The sequence below is a fragment of the Eretmochelys imbricata genome, chromosome 23 (assembly GCF_965152235.1).
Source record: "Eretmochelys imbricata isolate rEreImb1 chromosome 23, rEreImb1.hap1, whole genome shotgun sequence".
In the NCBI taxonomy this organism is placed as follows: Eukaryota; Metazoa; Chordata; order Testudines; family Cheloniidae; genus Eretmochelys; species Eretmochelys imbricata.
Window position 1 is genome coordinate 8,895,364 of NC_135594.1, and position 17,499 is coordinate 8,912,862.

Genomic DNA, 17,499 nt, shown 5'->3' on the forward strand with positions numbered 1-17,499 from the left:
ATGACACTAAACTGTGGGGAGAAGTAGATACGCTGGAGGGTAGGGATAGGGTCCAGAGTGACCTAGACAAATTGGAGGATTGGGCCAAAAGAAATCTGATGAGGTTCAACAAGGACAAGTGCAGAGTCCTGCACTTAGGAAGGAAGAATCCCATGCATCGCTACAGGCTGGGGACGGATTGGCTAAACGGCAATTCTGTAGAAAAGGACCTGGGGATTATAGTGGATGAGAAGCTGGATATGAGTCAACAGTGTACCCTTGTCACCAGGAAGGCTAACAGCATATTGGGCTGCATTAGTAGGACCATTGCCAGCAGATCAAGGGAAGTGAGTATTCCCCTCTATTTGGCACTGGTGAGGCCACAGCTGGAGTACTGCATCCAGTTTTGGGCCCCCCACTACAGAAAGGATGTGAAGAAATTGGAGAGAGTCCAGCGGAGGGCAATGAAAATTATTAGGGGGCTGGGAGACATCACTTACGAGGAGAGTCTGAGAAAACTGGGCTTATTTAGTCTGCAGAAGAGAAGAGTGGGGGGTCAGGATTTGATAGCAGCCTTCAACTTCCTGAAGGGGGGGTTCCAAAGAGGATGGAGCTGGGCTGTTCTCAGTGGTGGCAGATGACAGAAAAAGGAGCAATGGTCTCAAGTTGCAGTGGGGGAGGTCTAGGTTGGATATTAGGAAAAAACTATTTCACTAGGAGGGTACTGAAGCACTGGAATGGGTTACCTAGGGAGATGGTGGAATCTTCATCTGTAGAGGTTTTTAAGGCCTGACTTGACAAAACCCTGGCTGGGATGATTTACTAGGTGTTGGTCCAGCTTTGAGCAGGGGGTTGGACTAGATGACCTCCTCAGGTCTCTTCCAACTCTAATCTTCTATGATTCTATGAAAGGGCTGGATATTCACAAGGAGTTTGGAGGCTAAAAAAAAAAAAAAAAAATCACAAGAGTTGCTCACAGCCTGAATTAGGCACCCAACGCACCCACACAATGAATGGAGAGCCAGAGGTGCCTCACACAGCCAGGCTCAAAGAGTTCCCTGTTAGGTTCCACCGGCCCAGGCTAGCCTGGGGGCATGGCGAGGCCCACACATGGCAGCTTTGAAACTGGGAGGGACTGGACAGCCTCTCTCTGACACGCATAGACAAGCAGAGCGACATGGATTGTCCCAGGGGGCGGGGCGGGGCTCCCACTCCTCTACAAACACATCATTTCACTCAACCGGCACCATCTGTGTGGAGCTGCACCTACCCAGCGCTGTACCCCCAGGATGCTGGACACCCAAGCCACAACCTCCACACTTAAAAATCCTCCCAAAATACCACCGGGACTTGTGATCCATTCCATATGCAGGGAGCAGAGCGGTGTGGCCGAGCGGAATGGGGGGGGGTGAGCTGAACTGCCCAGTCACACAGACACAAATGCCTTTTCCACAGGCTCCGCTCCCTGGCAGAGCACAACCAAGGGACACCCTAGCAGCAGTCACACTCAGTCACATGCCAGCGAACACCAGGAATGCCCTGCACCTTAGAGCAGGCAGCAGGAGAACCATGGCTCTATGCTATAGAGCTCTAAGTTCCCCCCTGGGCCGCTCCACACCTGGAGGGGAGATCTCTCCTGCCACAGGAGTCAAAGAGGGGCTGCCCTCCCCCTGGGCCTAGTTGCCTCTCTAAAGGACATGATAATCCAAGTGTATGCCTGTGAGCCTGCTTCCTGCTGGAAAACATACCCCCTGTGAACGCCTTCCTCTGCTGAAACACACACAGGCTCCAGGCCCACCCATAGCCTAGCTCCGGCAGGAATATTAGCGCAGACCCCCCCCACACACACACAGAGCCCACATGTCAAAGCAATGCACCCCTGCCATCCTGCCCTGAGCCCAAAACGCTCAGCTCTTCCACAGGGAGAACAGGGCTCTCAGCCAGACAGAGCCCCAGGACACCCACCCACCCAGCAAGGAACCCAACCGCTCCATCAGGGCCTCACACAGAGTTACAAAAAGATCCCGGGGCTTGGGAACCCCTCTGTGAAGGGGAACCTCTCTGTTCCCGGGCTTGGCAACCCCTCGCTGGCTGAGTGCCGTGCATTTCAGCACATCTAGGCTCGCTGCTAGCCTCCCTGGTGACAGACACACTCAGGTGACCAATCACTGGAGGAGTTTAGCCCATGCAGGCCCTGTGCCAGAGATCAATGCTCCATGAAAGCCAGGGGCCCAGATCCGGCGCCTACACAGCTGCTCTGTGATAGAGGATCGGGTTTTAGCAGCACTGGCTCCTGACATCCCCGGCACCAGTTCTGAACACCCAATGAAAGCCAGAGCCTGGGTCACATTTGGCCTGCTCCCCATCACCAGCATGGAGAGTACTGGGCACCTGGGGAGGAGGGCAGCCTACTGCCTTCACAACCCTCCTTCCCCAGACTCTGGAGCACAGATGGAAGTTTGTCCTTACCTAGCATTAGGATTACCATACGTCCGGGTTTTCCCGGATATTTCCTCTTTTTTGATCCACCGCCCTCTGTCCTGGCGGATTTGTCAAATAAGAGGCAACGTCTGGAATTTTTGTGAGCCAAGGTCGCAACTCAGACGGATCTCTGATTGGTCCCTTCCCTGCAGCCACAGCAGCATGGATGCCGGAATGGGGGGCCACTTTTGACCAGCTGTAAGGATGAGCGATGGGGAGAGGGGGCAGGGGCCCGGGGGGGAAGGGGCAGAAAGAGGGCGGGGGTCCTGGGGAAAGGGATGATGCAAGGGAGGGAGTTTGGGGGGAAGGGGCAGCGTGAGGGCAGGGGCTCTGGGGGAAGGGGCGGAACGAGGACAGGGGCCCGGGGTGAAGGGGCAGAACGAGGGCAGGGGCTTGGGGAGATGGGGCAGCAGGAGGGCGGGGACTTGGGGGGAGGGGCAGTGCAAGAGCAGGGTCTCGGGGAAGGGGCGGTGTGTGGGCAGAGGCTCTGGGAGAAGGGGTGATGCTAGGGCACGGGCCTGGGGGGGAAGGGGCGGCGCGAGGGTGGGGACTTGGGAGGAACGGGTGGCATGGAGGGTGGGACCACTGTTCGGGTGCCGGTGGCCCCCCCACTTTTAGGAAACTTCTGGTGCTCCTGGATCCCATCCACATCGTCCTGGGGAGGGGGAGAGGCCTGCAGGGAGATGCTGACTAACAGTTGACACTGTGTCCTGGGTCTGCGCAGCCACCCTGCCACTGTGACAGGGAGTAACACTGCCCCCCACCTCGAGAGTGAGGCTGCAGGACTCCCTCCAACATTCCCCCAGGTACCCCTCCCAGTACACACACACCCCTCCAGTACCCCCCAAACATCCCTGCCAGCACCCCCCAGGTACTCCCTTCTGTTCCCCCCAGATTCCCCCCTTCCCCCCACAATAGTGTCCTCTTTGGGGGAACCTAAACTATGGTTACCCTACCTAGGGAGAGGTCAATGGACTTTTGAAGCATCTGCTAAGAAAGTGTCTCAAAAGTGTTGTCTAAAAGAGGCAGAGCCGCTTGAACAGGCCTTTTGCAGAAAGATGGAAGTACCTAATTCCTAGAGCCCTGCATGCTCGCTGATATCTGCTTTATAGCCACGGATCCATGGATCCAGATATCCATGGATCATTTTTGTGGATTGCGGCTCGGATGCAGATACAAATTTTGTATCCACGTGGGGCCCTACTAATTTCACGCCCCAGGGATGGAAGAGGATGACTTGCTGATAGTGCTTCGTTACCATTATACACACAGTTCCATACAGCTATAGACCTTAAGGCCAGAAGGGACCACCATGATCATTTAGACTGACCTGCACATTGCAGTGAAATGCACAACAGGTTCGCGCCTGGATGCAGCTGCTGTCTCCGAGTCTAGCTGTGTAATAGTACCGCAGAGTGTTTATACAGCACAAGGACAGGGTCGGGGAGGGAAGGATAGAGAGGAGCTTTCTGTATTTGTAAGCTGGCCCATTCCTTTCCAATAAGCAAGGCACCATCATGCAGCTGCACCTTATCTACACACTAGAAACAGTAATGATCATTTACTGGGGACCCAGGCTGGCTGCTGCACAGACTGGTGGGCCTGGTGCCCTGAGCTCAGGGGGCATCAGGCACAGACAGACAAATGGGGTCTGGCTCCCCGAGCTCAGGGGCATTGGGCACAGACAGGGCCTGGCACATCCAGTATAGACAGACAGGGCCTGGCGCATCGGACATAGGCAGACACCCGTAGTCAGTCTCTCTCCATAGCTCGTCTGAATGTGGGGAAGGAGCCGGCTGTCCCTGTGCACCGGACAATGGTTCTGCAGGGCGCACCACATGCTATCTGCATGGCTGGGCACAGGCTGCTCAGGGATGGACATGGGAGCTGCACCAGGGAAAGCTGTGGGGGTGGGACAGAGCAGGGGAGCTTTCCAAGGCAGCTGGGGAAGGCAATGCGGAACTGAGACCTCCAGCCAGCAGCCCCAGCCCCAGGACGAGCCCCATCAGCGTCCCCACAGCCCAGGCAGCTGGCAGCCCTGGGGCTGCTCTGTGCAGGGTCCCACCGGCCCGTCTCTCACTGCAGGCTGAGCCGAGCCCAGCCCAGCCTGGCCGGCATGCGGCTCTCACAGCACCACGTCTTCTCTCACCAGCCAGGTCATCTCACTGTGGGGCTCCTCAGGGGGCTCTGGATTTGCCACTCCCTGGGGCCGGGCCAGGGTCCCTGGAGCCCCCAGCTCCTCCAGGTGCACATGGCCTGCAAGCAAGAGGACAGGATGAAGGGCCCAGGCTAGGGTTCCCAACTTTCTAATTGCACAAAACCGAACATCCTTGCCCCACCCCCTGCCCCAAGGCCCCACCCCTGCCCTTCTATGAGGCCCCACCCCCCAGTCCCTCCAGCCCTCCTCCCTCCATCGCTTGCTGTCCCCCACCTTCACTCACTTTCACTGGGCTGGGGCTAGGGCAGGGAGTTGGGGCGTGGGAGTGGGTGAGGGCTCTGGCTGGGGGTGTGGGCTCTGGGGTGGGGCTGAGGATGAGGGGTTTGAGGTGCAAGAGGGGGCTCCAGGATGGGGCCAAGGGATTTGGAGTGCGGGAGGGGGCTCAGGGCTGGGGTAGCGGGTTGAGGTGTGGGAGGGTGTGTGGGGTCAGGGAGGGAGTTAGGGTGCAGGAGGGGGTTCTGAGTTAGGGCAGGGGATTGGGGTGAGGGTGTGGGCTCTGGGAGGGAGTTAGGGTGCAGGAGGGGGTTCTGACCTAGGGCAGGGGGTTGGGGTGAGGGTGCGGGCTCTGAGAGGGAGTTAGGGTGCAGGAGGGGGTTCTGACCTAGGGCAGGGGGTTGGGGTGAGGGTGCGGGCTCTGGAAGGGAGTTAGGGTGCAGGAGGGGGTTCTGACCTAGGGCAGGGGGTTGGGGTGAGGGTGCGGGCTCTGGGAGGGAGTTAGGGTGCAGGAGGGGGTTCTGACCTAGGGCAGGGGGTTGGGGTGAGGGTGCGGGCTCTGGAAGGGAGTTAGGGTGCAGGAGGGGGTTCTGACCTAGGGCAGGGGTTGGGATGAGGGTGCGGGCTCTGGGAGGGAGTTAGGGTGCAGGAGGGGGTTCTGACCTAGGGCAGGGGATTGGGGTGAGGGTGCGGGCTCTGGAAGGGAGTTAGGGTGCAGGAGGGGGTTCTGACCTAGGGCAGGGGTTGGGATGAGGGTGCGGGCTCTGGGAGGGAGTTAGGGTGCAGGAGGGGGTTCTGACCTAGGGCAGGGGGTTGGGGTGAGGGTGCGGGCTCTGGAAGGGAGTTAGGGTGCAGGAGGGGGTTCTGACCTAGGGCAGGGGTTGGGATGAGGGTGCGGGCTCTGGGAGGGAGTTAGGGTGCAGGAGGGGGTTCTGACCTAGGGCAGGGGATTGGGGTGAGGGTGCGGGCTCTGGAAGGGAGTTAGGGTGCAGGAGGGGGTTCTGACCTAGGGCAGGGGTTGGGATGAGGGTGCGGGCTCTGGGAGGGAGTTAGGGTGCAGGAGGGGGTTCTGACCTAGGGCAGGGGGTTGGGGTGAGGGTGCGGGCTCTGGGAGGGAGTTAGGGTGCAGGAGGGGGTTCTGACCTAGGGCAGGGGGTTGGGATGAGGGTGCGGGCTCTGGGAGGGAGTTAGGGTGCAGGAGGGGGTTCTGACCTAGGGCAGGGGGTTGGGATGAGGGTGCGGGCTCTGGGAGGGAGTTAGGGTGCAGGAGGGGGTTCTGACCTAGGGCAGGGGGTTGGGGTGAGGGTGCAGGCTCTGGAAGGGAGTTAGGGTGCAGGAGGGGGTTCTGACCTAGGGCAGGGGTTGGGATGAGGGTGCGGGCTCTGGGAGGGAGTTAGGGTGCAGGAGGGGGTTCTGACCTAGGGCAGGGGGTTGGGGTGAGGGTGCGGGCTCTGGAAGGGAGTTAGGGTGCAGGAGGGGGTTCTGACCTAGGGCAGGGGTTGGGATGAGGGTGCGGGCTCTGGGAGAGAGTTAGGGTGCAGGAGGGGGTTCTGACCTGAGGCAGGGGGTTCGGGGTGCAGGCTCCGGCCAGGCAGCACTTACCTCAGGCAGCTCCCGGTTGGCAGCGCAGCGGGCTTAAGGCAGGCTCCCTGCCTATCCTGGCTCCACACTGCTCCTGGAAGCAGCCGGCATGTCCGGCCCCGAGGCAGAAGCGCAGCCACCAGGCGGCTCTGCACGGTGCGTTCTGCCTGCTCTAGCAGGCACTGCCCCCACATCTCCCATAGACCTTGGTTCCCGGCCAATGAGAGCTGCAGAGCCAGCGTTGGGGGCAGGGGCAGCATGCAGAGTTTCCCTGGTCACCCCTGCACCTAGGGATCACAGGGACATGGCGGCCACTTCCTGGGATCTGCGCACATCCAGGGCAGGGAGGGAGCCTGCCTTAGCCCTGCTGCGCCACCGACCGGACTTTTAACGGCCCAGTCAGTGGTGCTGACCCGAGCCACCAGGGTCCCTTTTCGATTGGGCGTTCCAGTCAAAAAATGGATGCCTGGCAACCCTAGCCCACCCTCCCTCCAAGCCAGCATGCCAGGGCACCTTGTGAATGGGACCCCACTGCCAGGGCAGGGCTGTAGGGATGGGGCACCCGCAGGCCAGGACTGTGGGCCTGCGCATGGCAGTCAGAGCAGAGATCCCAGTAGCTGTGAGAGCAGAAGGTTCCCATGCAGGGAGGCAGCACAGGGCATGGACAGGGCACTGGCCTGTAGCTCAGGGATACTGGGCTCCAGCTGGGGTTGGATTCCTGGGTCAGGACAGCAGGGCAACCCTTGTCCCAGCCCCCCCTTTCTCTCCCCTGCAGGGGTCCAGGGCTCTTACCCAGGGGGTTCCCAGCGGCTCTGTCCCGACGCCTCCTCCAGCAGAGCAGTGCCCCACAGATCAGCACCACCAGGGCGCCCAGGCCGAGGAGCACAGAGCAGAGTAGCCCAGGGCCTAGGGAGAGAGCCAGGCAATGAGCTGTGCCTCGTCTCTGCCCCACAGCCCCTGAGTCTGACTCCCTCCAGATGCGCAGGCCCCTGCCAAGGCTGACTCCCTCCCCTGCCCCATAACCTGCCTGGGCCCGACTCCGTCCTCCATGCACAGTAGGGTGACCATACATCCCGTTTTGGCCAGGACAGTCCCTTTCTTAAGCCCTGTCCCAGCCATTCCGACTTTTTTGGCAAAAGTGGGCTTATGTCAAAAAGTGGGGTGCAGAGGAACATTGCGGGGGCAGGCAGCGACGCCAGCCCCATGCAGAGGGAGAGGCAGGGGTCAGGTGGGGGGCAGGCAGGGCTCAAGCGAGCAGCAATGCAAGCCCCAGCCTGGTATGAGGGGGCAGACAGGACTCAGGTGAATGGCTCGGACCAGCCCCGCATGGTTGGGGAGGAGGGCTTGGTCTATCCCCATGTGGTGTTCTGTTTTCCCTTTGGGAAATATGGTCACCCTACCCCACAGGCCCCCCCAACAGCCAGAGGCAGATTAAGGTTTCCTGGGGCCCCTCCCTAACTCTTCTGCCTGCAACCCCGCCCACGGCCCCATCCCGTTCTGCCCCTTCCCCCACAGCCCTGCGCCTGTTGCACCCACTGTCCTGACCCACTCCACCCCCCGCAAGACATTTGCTCCTCTCGGCCCCTCCCAACTTCAGCCCCAAGGCCGGAGAAGCTCTGTCCCCACTGCCACAGGCCCGGGGCCGCAGCGGGGAGAGGGCGCGCTCCTCCGGGCCCGGGGCCGTGGCAGTTGCCAACTTTCTACTCGCACAAAACTGAACACCCTTGCCCCGCCCCGCTCCTCCTCTGAGGCCCTGCCCATGCCCCACCCCTTCTCTGAGGCTCCCCGCCCACTCCCTCCATTCCCCCCTCACCCCATCGCTCGCTCTCCCCACCCTCACTCACTCATTTTCACCGGGCTGGCTCAGGGCTGGGGCAGGGAGTTGGGGCATGGCGGGGGAGAGTGAGGGCTCTGGCTGAGGGTGCAGGCTCTGGGATGGGGCTAGGGATGCGGGGTTTGGGGTGCAGAAATGGGCTCTGGGCTTGGGCTCAGGGGTTCAGATGGCTCTGGGTTAGGGCAGGGGCTTGGGGTACAGGGGGTGCGAGGGCTCTGGCTGGGGGTGCAGACTCCACGGTGAAGCTGGGGATGAGGAGTTTGGGGTGTAGGAGGGTGCTCTGGGCTGGGACTGAGGGGTTCGGAGGGTGGGAGGGGGATCAGGGCTGGGGCAGGGAGTTGGGGCACAGCAGGGGAAAGTGAGGGCTCCGGCTGGGGGTGCGGGCTCTGCGTGGGGCTGTGGATGAGAGGTTTGGGATGTAGGAGGGTGCGCTCAGCTGGGATCAAGGGGTTCAGAGGGCGGGAGGGGGATCAGGGCTGGAGCTGGGGCAGGGGACTGGGGCCTGGGAGGGAGTCAGGGGTGCAGGCTCCAGGCAGCACTTACCTCAAGCTTCTCCTGGAAGCAGCAGCATGTCCCCACTTTGGCTCCTATGTGGTGGCGCAGCCAGGAGGCTCTGCATGCTGCCTGGTCCACAGGCACTGCTCCCATTGCCTGTGGTTCCTGGCCAATGGGAGCTGCAGAGGCAGTGCTTGGGGCGGGGATAGCATGTGGAGCTCCCTGGATGCCCAAAGTGTAGGATCCAGAGAGGGGATATGCCGGCTGCTTTCCAGGAGCCGCAGGGAGCCTGCCAGCCCTGCTGCACGGTGCTGCCAACCGGACAGTCAATGGCACGATCAGCAGTGCTGACCGTAGCCACCAAGATCCTTTTTGGACCAGATGTTCTGGTCAAAAACTGGGGATGCAGGGACCATTCCCAGCCCAAGGAGTGGGCGGGGGAATGGGTTAGAGAGAGGGTTGGGGGCACTAGCTCCCAGAGGCCTCTCCCTGGCTGCTCCCACAGGCCCTGTCCCTTAGTCTCCTCTCCCAGACCCCACAGGCTCTCTGCCCCGCAGATCTGTGCTCTGGGTTTGCCTGCAGGGGTTGCAGCCTCCAGCACGAGAGCCAGGGCTGGCAGGAGAGGGAGCCCCGTGGCAAAGGAGGCTGCTCAGAGACCCAGGAGTGGTGCCCCAGGCTGAGCAGGGCTGTCGGAACCGCTGGGACAGCCAGTATCCTCGGTGTCGTGAGCAGGAGCCCTGGCGCTGCCCCCCTGGAGCCTGGCCACCCCCTGGCACGGCCAGGGTGTCACTCCTGCTCACCCCATGTCTGCAGGAACATGGGCATGGCTACGGCGCACAGCGCTGGTCACTCACCGGCCTGCCCAGCACACACCACGCTGGCCTCGGAGCCACGGCCACACAGCCCGGGACCCAGCCGGCTCAGCTGGCACTCAGTGATGAGAGACTCCTGGCCCAAGCAGCTCACGCCCTCCAGCCAGACGTCGCCGGCCCCGTGACCGAACTGAGCAACGCCCGGGGCCGACAGCGCCGTGCCGCAGCCCAGCTGCTTGCACACCACCCCCGCCTCCGGCAGGCCCCAGCCAGCATCACACACGGCACCCCAGGTGTCGTTAATCAGCACCTCCACTCGCCCGGAGCAGGAGCTTGGGCCACTTGTCAGCCGCAGCCTCAGCTGGCCCTGATCTGAAACACAAAGCACAGGGCACAAGAGGCTGTTCCCTGCTGCCAGACGCCCGAATACCCGGCACCGCACGCGGATGGGGGGGGGGTGTCTGCACAGAGCAGAGAGGAGCATTTCTATTTCACCCCACCTGTGTGTGCGCACACGCACTCACAGACACACACACACACTGCACCCCCCCACACGCAATGCCACACAAGCAGACACACATACAATCCCATGCACAACCCCATACGTCCCTATGCACACCCACACATTGCCTCAAACACACAAACTGCACATGCACACACGCACTGCTGCACATGTATGCCAATAGTCATAGACTGTCTCGTGCATACCCCTTCACACACACACCTACACAACACTGCCACAAACAGGTACAGAGACGCACACACACACCACCACATGTAGGCTGACTCTCAGGGGTTAGCACCCTCCGCAGAGCCCGCACCCCACTTCCAGCAGCACAAGCTCCTACCGCCCTGGGTGTTACCTGAGCACACAACACTGGCATCTTCTCCGGGGTTACAGCCATGCTCTCCCCAAGGCTTAGCCTTGCATTCGGTGAGGGCAGCTTCTGCCCCTGTGCACTGAACCTCATCCAGCCACACACGGTCAGATCCTTGTCCAAAGTGAGCCCCATGTGGCGCTGATAATGCTGTCCCACAGCCCAGCTGCCTGCACACGACTTCAGCCTCGAACAAGCCCCAGCTGTCATCACACATGGTTCCCCACTGCTGGTTGTGAAGCACCTCCACTCTCCCAGCGCAGCGACTCGGGCCGTTCACCAGTCGGAGCGAAGCCACTTCTGAAATGCCTGAGCCTGCAAATACCCCAAGGGAATAAAGACTTAGGGAGGTTCCTGTGCATCTGATCTGTAGTGACACAGGGAACATAGCGCCTTGAGACACAGGACTGGCTGGAGAGGCAGACTCTGGAAATTGAGAGCAAGGAAACTGCCAGCTGTTGCTCGTCTCTACTGTGTTCAGGGAAACAGAACTTTGTAAATAAACCAGATCACACCAAAGAAACACCTGACTTGTGTAATTAATTTCTCCTCTTCCCAGAAACACCCATCAAGGCCCCACTATGGCTAATGCAACAAACAGGCAACACTCCTCATTTAGGAAGAGCAGAGGGGGGATAGCACCCTGACTTGCTTTACAGTTAGTGAGCGCTCAGCAGTGTCAGACGTGGAAAGTGTAGGGAACACTGTTCCCATGGAGACATGGCAACAGGGCAGGGTTGCCAATTTTCTAATCGCACAAGACCAAACTGCCATGAAATAATTCCTAGAGCAGATGGTTTAGAAAAATGTCCAATCTTGATTCAAAAATTGCCAGCAATAGAGAATCCACCACAACCCTTGGAAAATTGTTCCAATGCTTAATTACTCTCACGTACACCTTATTTCCAGTCTGAATTTGTCCAGCTTCAACTTCCAGCCATTGGATTGTACTACACCCTTCTCAGCTAGACAGTTTGTTCCCTATATAGTGTGATCCAGGAGGGCCAGGGAGAGTGCTAGACGTATAAGCTCAAGGCTAATTAAGGCGTGGTTCCCTGTAGACTAGGGAAGGTGGCTGCAGGTTAATTGGCGCACCTGCTGTCAATTAAGGCCCTGTTAGGAACCTAATAAAACCCCCTACATCAGGCAGATAAAGGAGGAAAGAGGAAGGACTGGAGCTTGGAGGTGTGTTGAGAGACCTGAGACTGGGAGGAAGGAAGACCCTGCCTGCCCAGCATCTAAGGTCTGAGGGTAACCCCATTTAAGGGAGATGAGAGTAAGAAACCCACAGTGGTTGAAAGGGGCTGGGACTCAGAGCAAGGAGCAAACCCAGACCGCTTCCCTCCTCTACCACCTTCCCAGGGCTAGTAGAGGGGCCCTCAGCACCCCAGAGCAGGGGCAAAGGGTGGCCTCTTAGCTCCCTGCCAAGAAAAGCACAGGACCCACCAAACTAAAATTGGCCATCTTGCCACAATAGGTACTTACAGACTGTGATCAAGTCACCTGTGATGGGGGTGAGGGAACCCCATCCTCTAAACTACCCTCTGCCTCACATTAGTGAGGCCAAATGGCTAGAGTTGATATGATTGGCTCTGTCTCCAGGACTGTATGGCCTAGTGGTCAGAGTCAATTTGGCTACCCTTGTCCTCAGGGGTAGAGGACCTAATGGTAAGGGTTGATACGGATGCCCTCTCCCTCAGGGCTGTGTGGCCCAATGGCCAGAATCAGCAGAGTTGCCCTTATCCACAGGGTACTAAGGCTTTGCAGCCAGAGCCAATGAGCTGCCACCCCCTGAGAGGAAGCAGGGGGACTCGGGCCCACCAGGCTCTGCTGGGTCCCAGTCTAGGGCCCTAACAGTGGTGGAGCATTCTGCCACTGAGTCAGCGGGGCTCCAACTGAAACATGCCAACTTCCCACTGGAATATAGCTAGTCCCTGCCCTGGGCCACTTCCTACCAGGCTTCCTAGTGACTTGATGTTCCAGTAGTAAGAACTGGCCAGGCTCCCTGCTCCTACACAGGTCAGAGATACGGTGGAGTCTTAGGGCAGGTCGACACTACAAACTTGCAGCTGCACCACTGTACCTGCACGGCTGTGGTGCTCCTGATGAGGATGCTCTAATCCAGGGGTTTTCCACCTTTTTTTCATTTGTGGACCCTGAAAAAATTTCGAATGGAGGTGGGGACCCCTTTGGAAATCTCAGACCTAGATTGTGGACCATCAAGCATTCATGGATCACAGGATGAAAACCACAGTTCTGTGGTAACAACAACCTTTTGTTGACCCCTTAGGCATAGTCTGCAAACACCCAGGGCCAGCGGGCCACAGACTGAAAATCACCGCTCTCAGCCGAGGGGCGAGCTCTCTGTTCGGCTTACTATCAGAGTCCCCGGGCGATGCTCTGGAACTGCTCCCTACGAAGCCAGGCAGGACTCTGGGGAAGTCTCCTTTCTGTGAGCAGCCTGTCTGCAGGGCAAAAAGCTCACACAGCTTCCACCTTCCTGGGTCTGACCTTGGAGCATTCAGCATCCTCTGCCCCTCCGTGCGCTTCCCACAGCGAGTCCGCCCAGGCAGGGTCCTGGGGAAGCCAGAGGGTCCTGCCTCCCAACTCCGCAGTCAGACGTGACTCTCAGCCAGCCAGTAAAAGAGAGGTTTATTAGATGACAGGAACATGGTCTAAAACAGAGCTTATAGGTACAGAGAACAGGACCCCTCAGCTGGGTCCATTTTGAGGGGGGGGAGGGCAGTGAGCCAGACAACCCCGTCTGCACTTCGCTCCATGTCCCCAGCCAGTCCCAAGCTGACTCACCCTCCAGCCCCTCCTCCTCTGGGCTTTGTCCCTTTCCTGGGCCAGGAGGTCACCTGATTCCTTTTTTTTTTTTTTCCCAACACTTTAGCTCTCACCTTGCAGGGGGGAAGGGCCAGGCCATCAGTTGCCAGAAACAGGGTGTCAGCCGTTCTCTGTGTCCAGGCCCCTGCACACACCTGCCCTCTAGGGCTCTGCAACAATCATACACCCTTATCCCACCACCTAGATACTTAAGAACTGCATAGGGGAAACTGAGGCACCCCCACAATATTCAGAGAAAACATTAAGAACATTCCCACTTTGTCACATTTACTATCTCCATGACAGGCAGTAGGTATGCCCATGGGAGATGCTGTCCTGCTAACATAGCACCTTCTACATGGGCAGTTGAGGTCTGTATAGCTACGTCACTCAGGGGTGAGGATTTTTCACAGCCCTGAGCAACGTAGTTATACTGAAGTAATTGTGTAGCATAACCCTGGCCTTGTCTCAGTGGCCTGAGGACAGCATTCCAGCAGGTGGAGGAAAAGAGGAGCCGGAAGGGAGCGTGGTAGACACGAGATGCCAGGAGAGAGGAGAATGGAATGCCTGTGCAGGAAGGACAGAAGGTGCAGCAGTGGCTACACAACTGGAAAAAGCCTCCTAGAAAACAATCCCAAACGTAGTCCTTTTTGGAGGGGACTTTACATGGTCATTAACAGCTGAACAACCTTATCCTTGCTGATACCAAAAGCAAGAGCATGCAGCTTACCTCAGCACACTGCCATCTTCTACAGACAGCCTGTCCACAACAGATAGGCCTCACCGAGAGGGCATGAGCCCTGAATTCACTGATAATCTAGGTCCAGCTATGACTGATGTCTCCATGAGCGAATACAGGACTCGAGCAGGCAGAGTGACAAGGAAACCTGTGTGGATGGCAGAGTACCTGGGTTCCTAGGAGTTATTGTTTTAAATGCCCATTTAACTGGCAGTGAGGAGGGGAAAGCTCTAGTGATCAGTGCAGACAGCACCAATACCAACAGATGGGGCTGATGCTGGATCTTTATCTGAGTCTTAAGTTACAGAGAATGACGCAGAAAAGGCACAAAGAAGCCCAGACACGGCCAGAGAATCGCTGATCATGTGACCTTCTGAAACATGCTAAGAGCTTTGGGTCAGGGTGAGCTGAGAGAGACTTTGAACTGTGAGCAACGAAACTCTCCCCCTTTGTTTGATTTTCTGCTGTGTTCAGCGAGACGGGACTTTGTACATGCTTTGTACATAACCAGGACTGCGTTGCAGAAATCCAGCAATGTTAATAACTGTCTCCCTCCTCTTACTTGATATTCCTCCACTTATACATCGCAGGATCACGTTTGCCCGCTTAGCTACAGCATCTTCAATCTCTCCTTCTATCAGAAACAACCCACTTGATCCTGAAAATTAGCTAACTGCTCCGATCAAAAGGAGTAACTATCATCATACTATCGCCTTTGCGAGGCGCCCGAGGTGGTGTTTAATTTTCCCAGATCAGTGGGTGGGAGCTTGAGCCGGTTCTGTTTTGCTTTGTTTTGTTTTCTTCTGTTTTGTATGGACCCTGACCCTTGCTGCCAGCTCCACCTGCCAGAAGGCTGCACATACTTAAATTCTGTAAGGAGTCTGACATTCTGATAAGAAACATTAACACTATGCAGAACCAACATAGCCCAGATCAAATGGATTAAAAAGTGGCTCTCAAAAATAATTGTAAATGGGGAATTGTCATCCCACAGGGGGTGTTTCTGGTGGGGGGTCTCACAGGGAGGTGGTCTTGATCCAGTGCTATTCGATATCTTTATCAGTGATCTAGAAGAGCATATCAATTCATTGTTGGTAAAGTCTGCAAGAGACACACAGACTAGTGGAGCGGTAAATAATGATGAGGCCAGGTCCTTTCTACACAGCAAACTGGGTCACTTTGTAAGATGGACTCATTTGAACAACATGTATTTAAGTACAGACAAGTGTGAGGTCACACACCTAGGAACAAAGGCCCATGTCTTCAAGGCTCCCTTTTGGGATATAGGCCAAAGAATGTAGGTCACGTGTACAGCACAGGGGGCTGTAATGTGGAAAGGAATGACTCCGCAAAGAATGTAGTGGTCATGGTAGAAACCAACTGAACATGAGCTCTCTGCTCGGTGCTGTAACTAGGAGGGCCACTGCAATCCGAGAATGTATAAATTGGAGAATGATGTTGAGTACGATCAGGAAAGTGGTATCACCTCCGTACGCAGCATTAGTGAGACCGTTACTGGATATTGTATCCAGCTCTGCTGTCCACTCTTTAAATGGGATGGTGACCAACTGGAAACAGTTCAGAAAAGAGTACCAAGTAGGGTCTGAGGTCTGGAAAACCTGCATCACAATGAAAAACATAAGACACTCTGTCTATTTAGTTTAATCAAGAGAAAGTTAAGAGGTGACTTGATTACACTCTCTCAGTACCTTTCGGGGGATGAGATTTTAGGCACAGAGGGCTCTCGAATCCAGCAAACAAAAACAGAATGAGATCCAGTGACTGACGCTAGATATATTCAGAAATATCAGGGCATTGATACCAGTGAGTTTAATTAATTATTGGAACAATGGATCTAGAGACATGTAAGATCCTCTGGCACTTTAAGTCTATACAGGAAGAAGAAGACTAGGCGTCTTTCTTAAAAATCTGTGGTAACTCAAAAGTTCCAGAGCAGTAGCTGTGTTAGTCTGTATCTGTGAAAACAACAAGGAGTCCTTGTGGCACCTTAGAGACTAATGAATTTATCTGGGCATAAGCTTTCAAGGGCTAAAACCCATTTCATCAGATGCCTGAAGTGAAAAATACAGTAAGCAGAATATATATTCTAGCACATGAAAAGATGGGAGTTGCCTTACCAAGTGGGGGTCAGTTCTAACAAGCCAATTCAATTAAGGTGGAAGTGGCCTAGTCTCAACAGTTGACAAGAAGGGGCGAATACCAAGGGAGGGAAAATTACTTTTGTAGTGCTAACAAGGCCAATGTAAACAAGGTGGCCCATTTCCAGGAGCTGACAAGAAGGTGTGAGTATCAGCAGAGGGAAAATTACTTTTTGTAGTGACCCATCCACTCCCAGTTTTTATTCAGGCCTAATTTGATGGTATCCAGTTTGCAAATTAATTCCAGTTCTTCAATTTCTCGTTGGAGTTTGGTTTTGAAGTTTTTTTTGTTGAAAAATTGCCACTTTTAATCTGTTATTGAGTGTCCAGGGAGATTGAAGTGTTCTCCTACTGGTTTTTGAATGTTACAATTTTTGATGTCTGATTTGTGCCCATTTAGTCTTTTGCATAGAGACTGTCTGGTCTGGCCAATGTACTTCGCAGAGAGGCATTGCTGGTACATGATGGCATATATCACATTGGTAGATGTGCAGGTGAACGAGCCCCTGATGGTATGGCTGATGTGGTTAGGTCCTATGATGGTGTCCCTTGAATAACTATGCAGACAGAGTTGGCAACAGGGTTTGTTGCAGGGATTGATTCCTGGGTTAGTGTTTTTGTTGTGTGGTGTGTAGCTGCTGGTGAGTATTTGCTTCAGGTTGGGGGGCTGTTTGTAAGCGAGGACTGGCCTGTCTCCCAAGGTCTGTGAAAGTGAGTGATCATCCTTCAGGATAGGTTGAGTTGTGCCCTTGGCTCGAGAGATTCTCTCACCATGTTTTGCCGATGGCCTGACTCAGTGCTCAAAACGCTCCCTTCCAGCCTTAAACTCTGTTAGTCTGAACAGGCTCCACCCACCGAGACTGCATGAGAATGGGAGAACAGGATCTCTCCTCACCACTGAAATGAAGCCACCTCTTGGGTAGGGCCAGGCAGCTGAGAAATAGGACAGGGAAATATGGCCCAGCTGTTTAAAACACGAAGTGAGGAAGCAGCCTAAGCCCAATCATAGCTCCTGGAGAACATTCGGGATTAATTAGCTAAGATGCAAATTGGCCACAACAATGGGCGATACCAGACCTACTCTGGACAAAGTGACCCTCGTTTCTAATCCATGTAATTGGCTACGGGCTCAATTTGACACCATATCCAGCCAGTGTGGCCCGTGATTACACAGTGCCCCATTGTGTCATAGCAGGGCAGGGGATCATAGGTTCATTGACTCCAAGGCTAGAACGTACCTTTGTGATCATCTAGTCTGATCTCCAGTACAGGGCAGAGAAC

General features: G+C 56.2%; 1 protein-coding gene across 1 annotated transcript in view; it reads right to left on the reverse strand.

Annotated features, from left to right (window-relative positions):
• Positions 1-2,986: 2,986 nt before the first annotated feature.
• Positions 2,987-17,499, reverse strand: part of LOC144279296 (scavenger receptor cysteine-rich domain-containing protein DMBT1-like) — a 90,638-nt gene continuing 76,125 nt past the window's right edge. The window contains 4 exon segments of the mRNA XM_077840777.1: positions 2,987-4,716; positions 7,265-7,378; positions 9,656-9,985; positions 10,477-10,806. Coding sequence (XP_077696903.1) covers positions 4,586-4,716; positions 7,265-7,378; positions 9,656-9,985; positions 10,477-10,806 — 905 coding nt within the window. The 3' untranslated portion in view covers positions 2,987-4,585.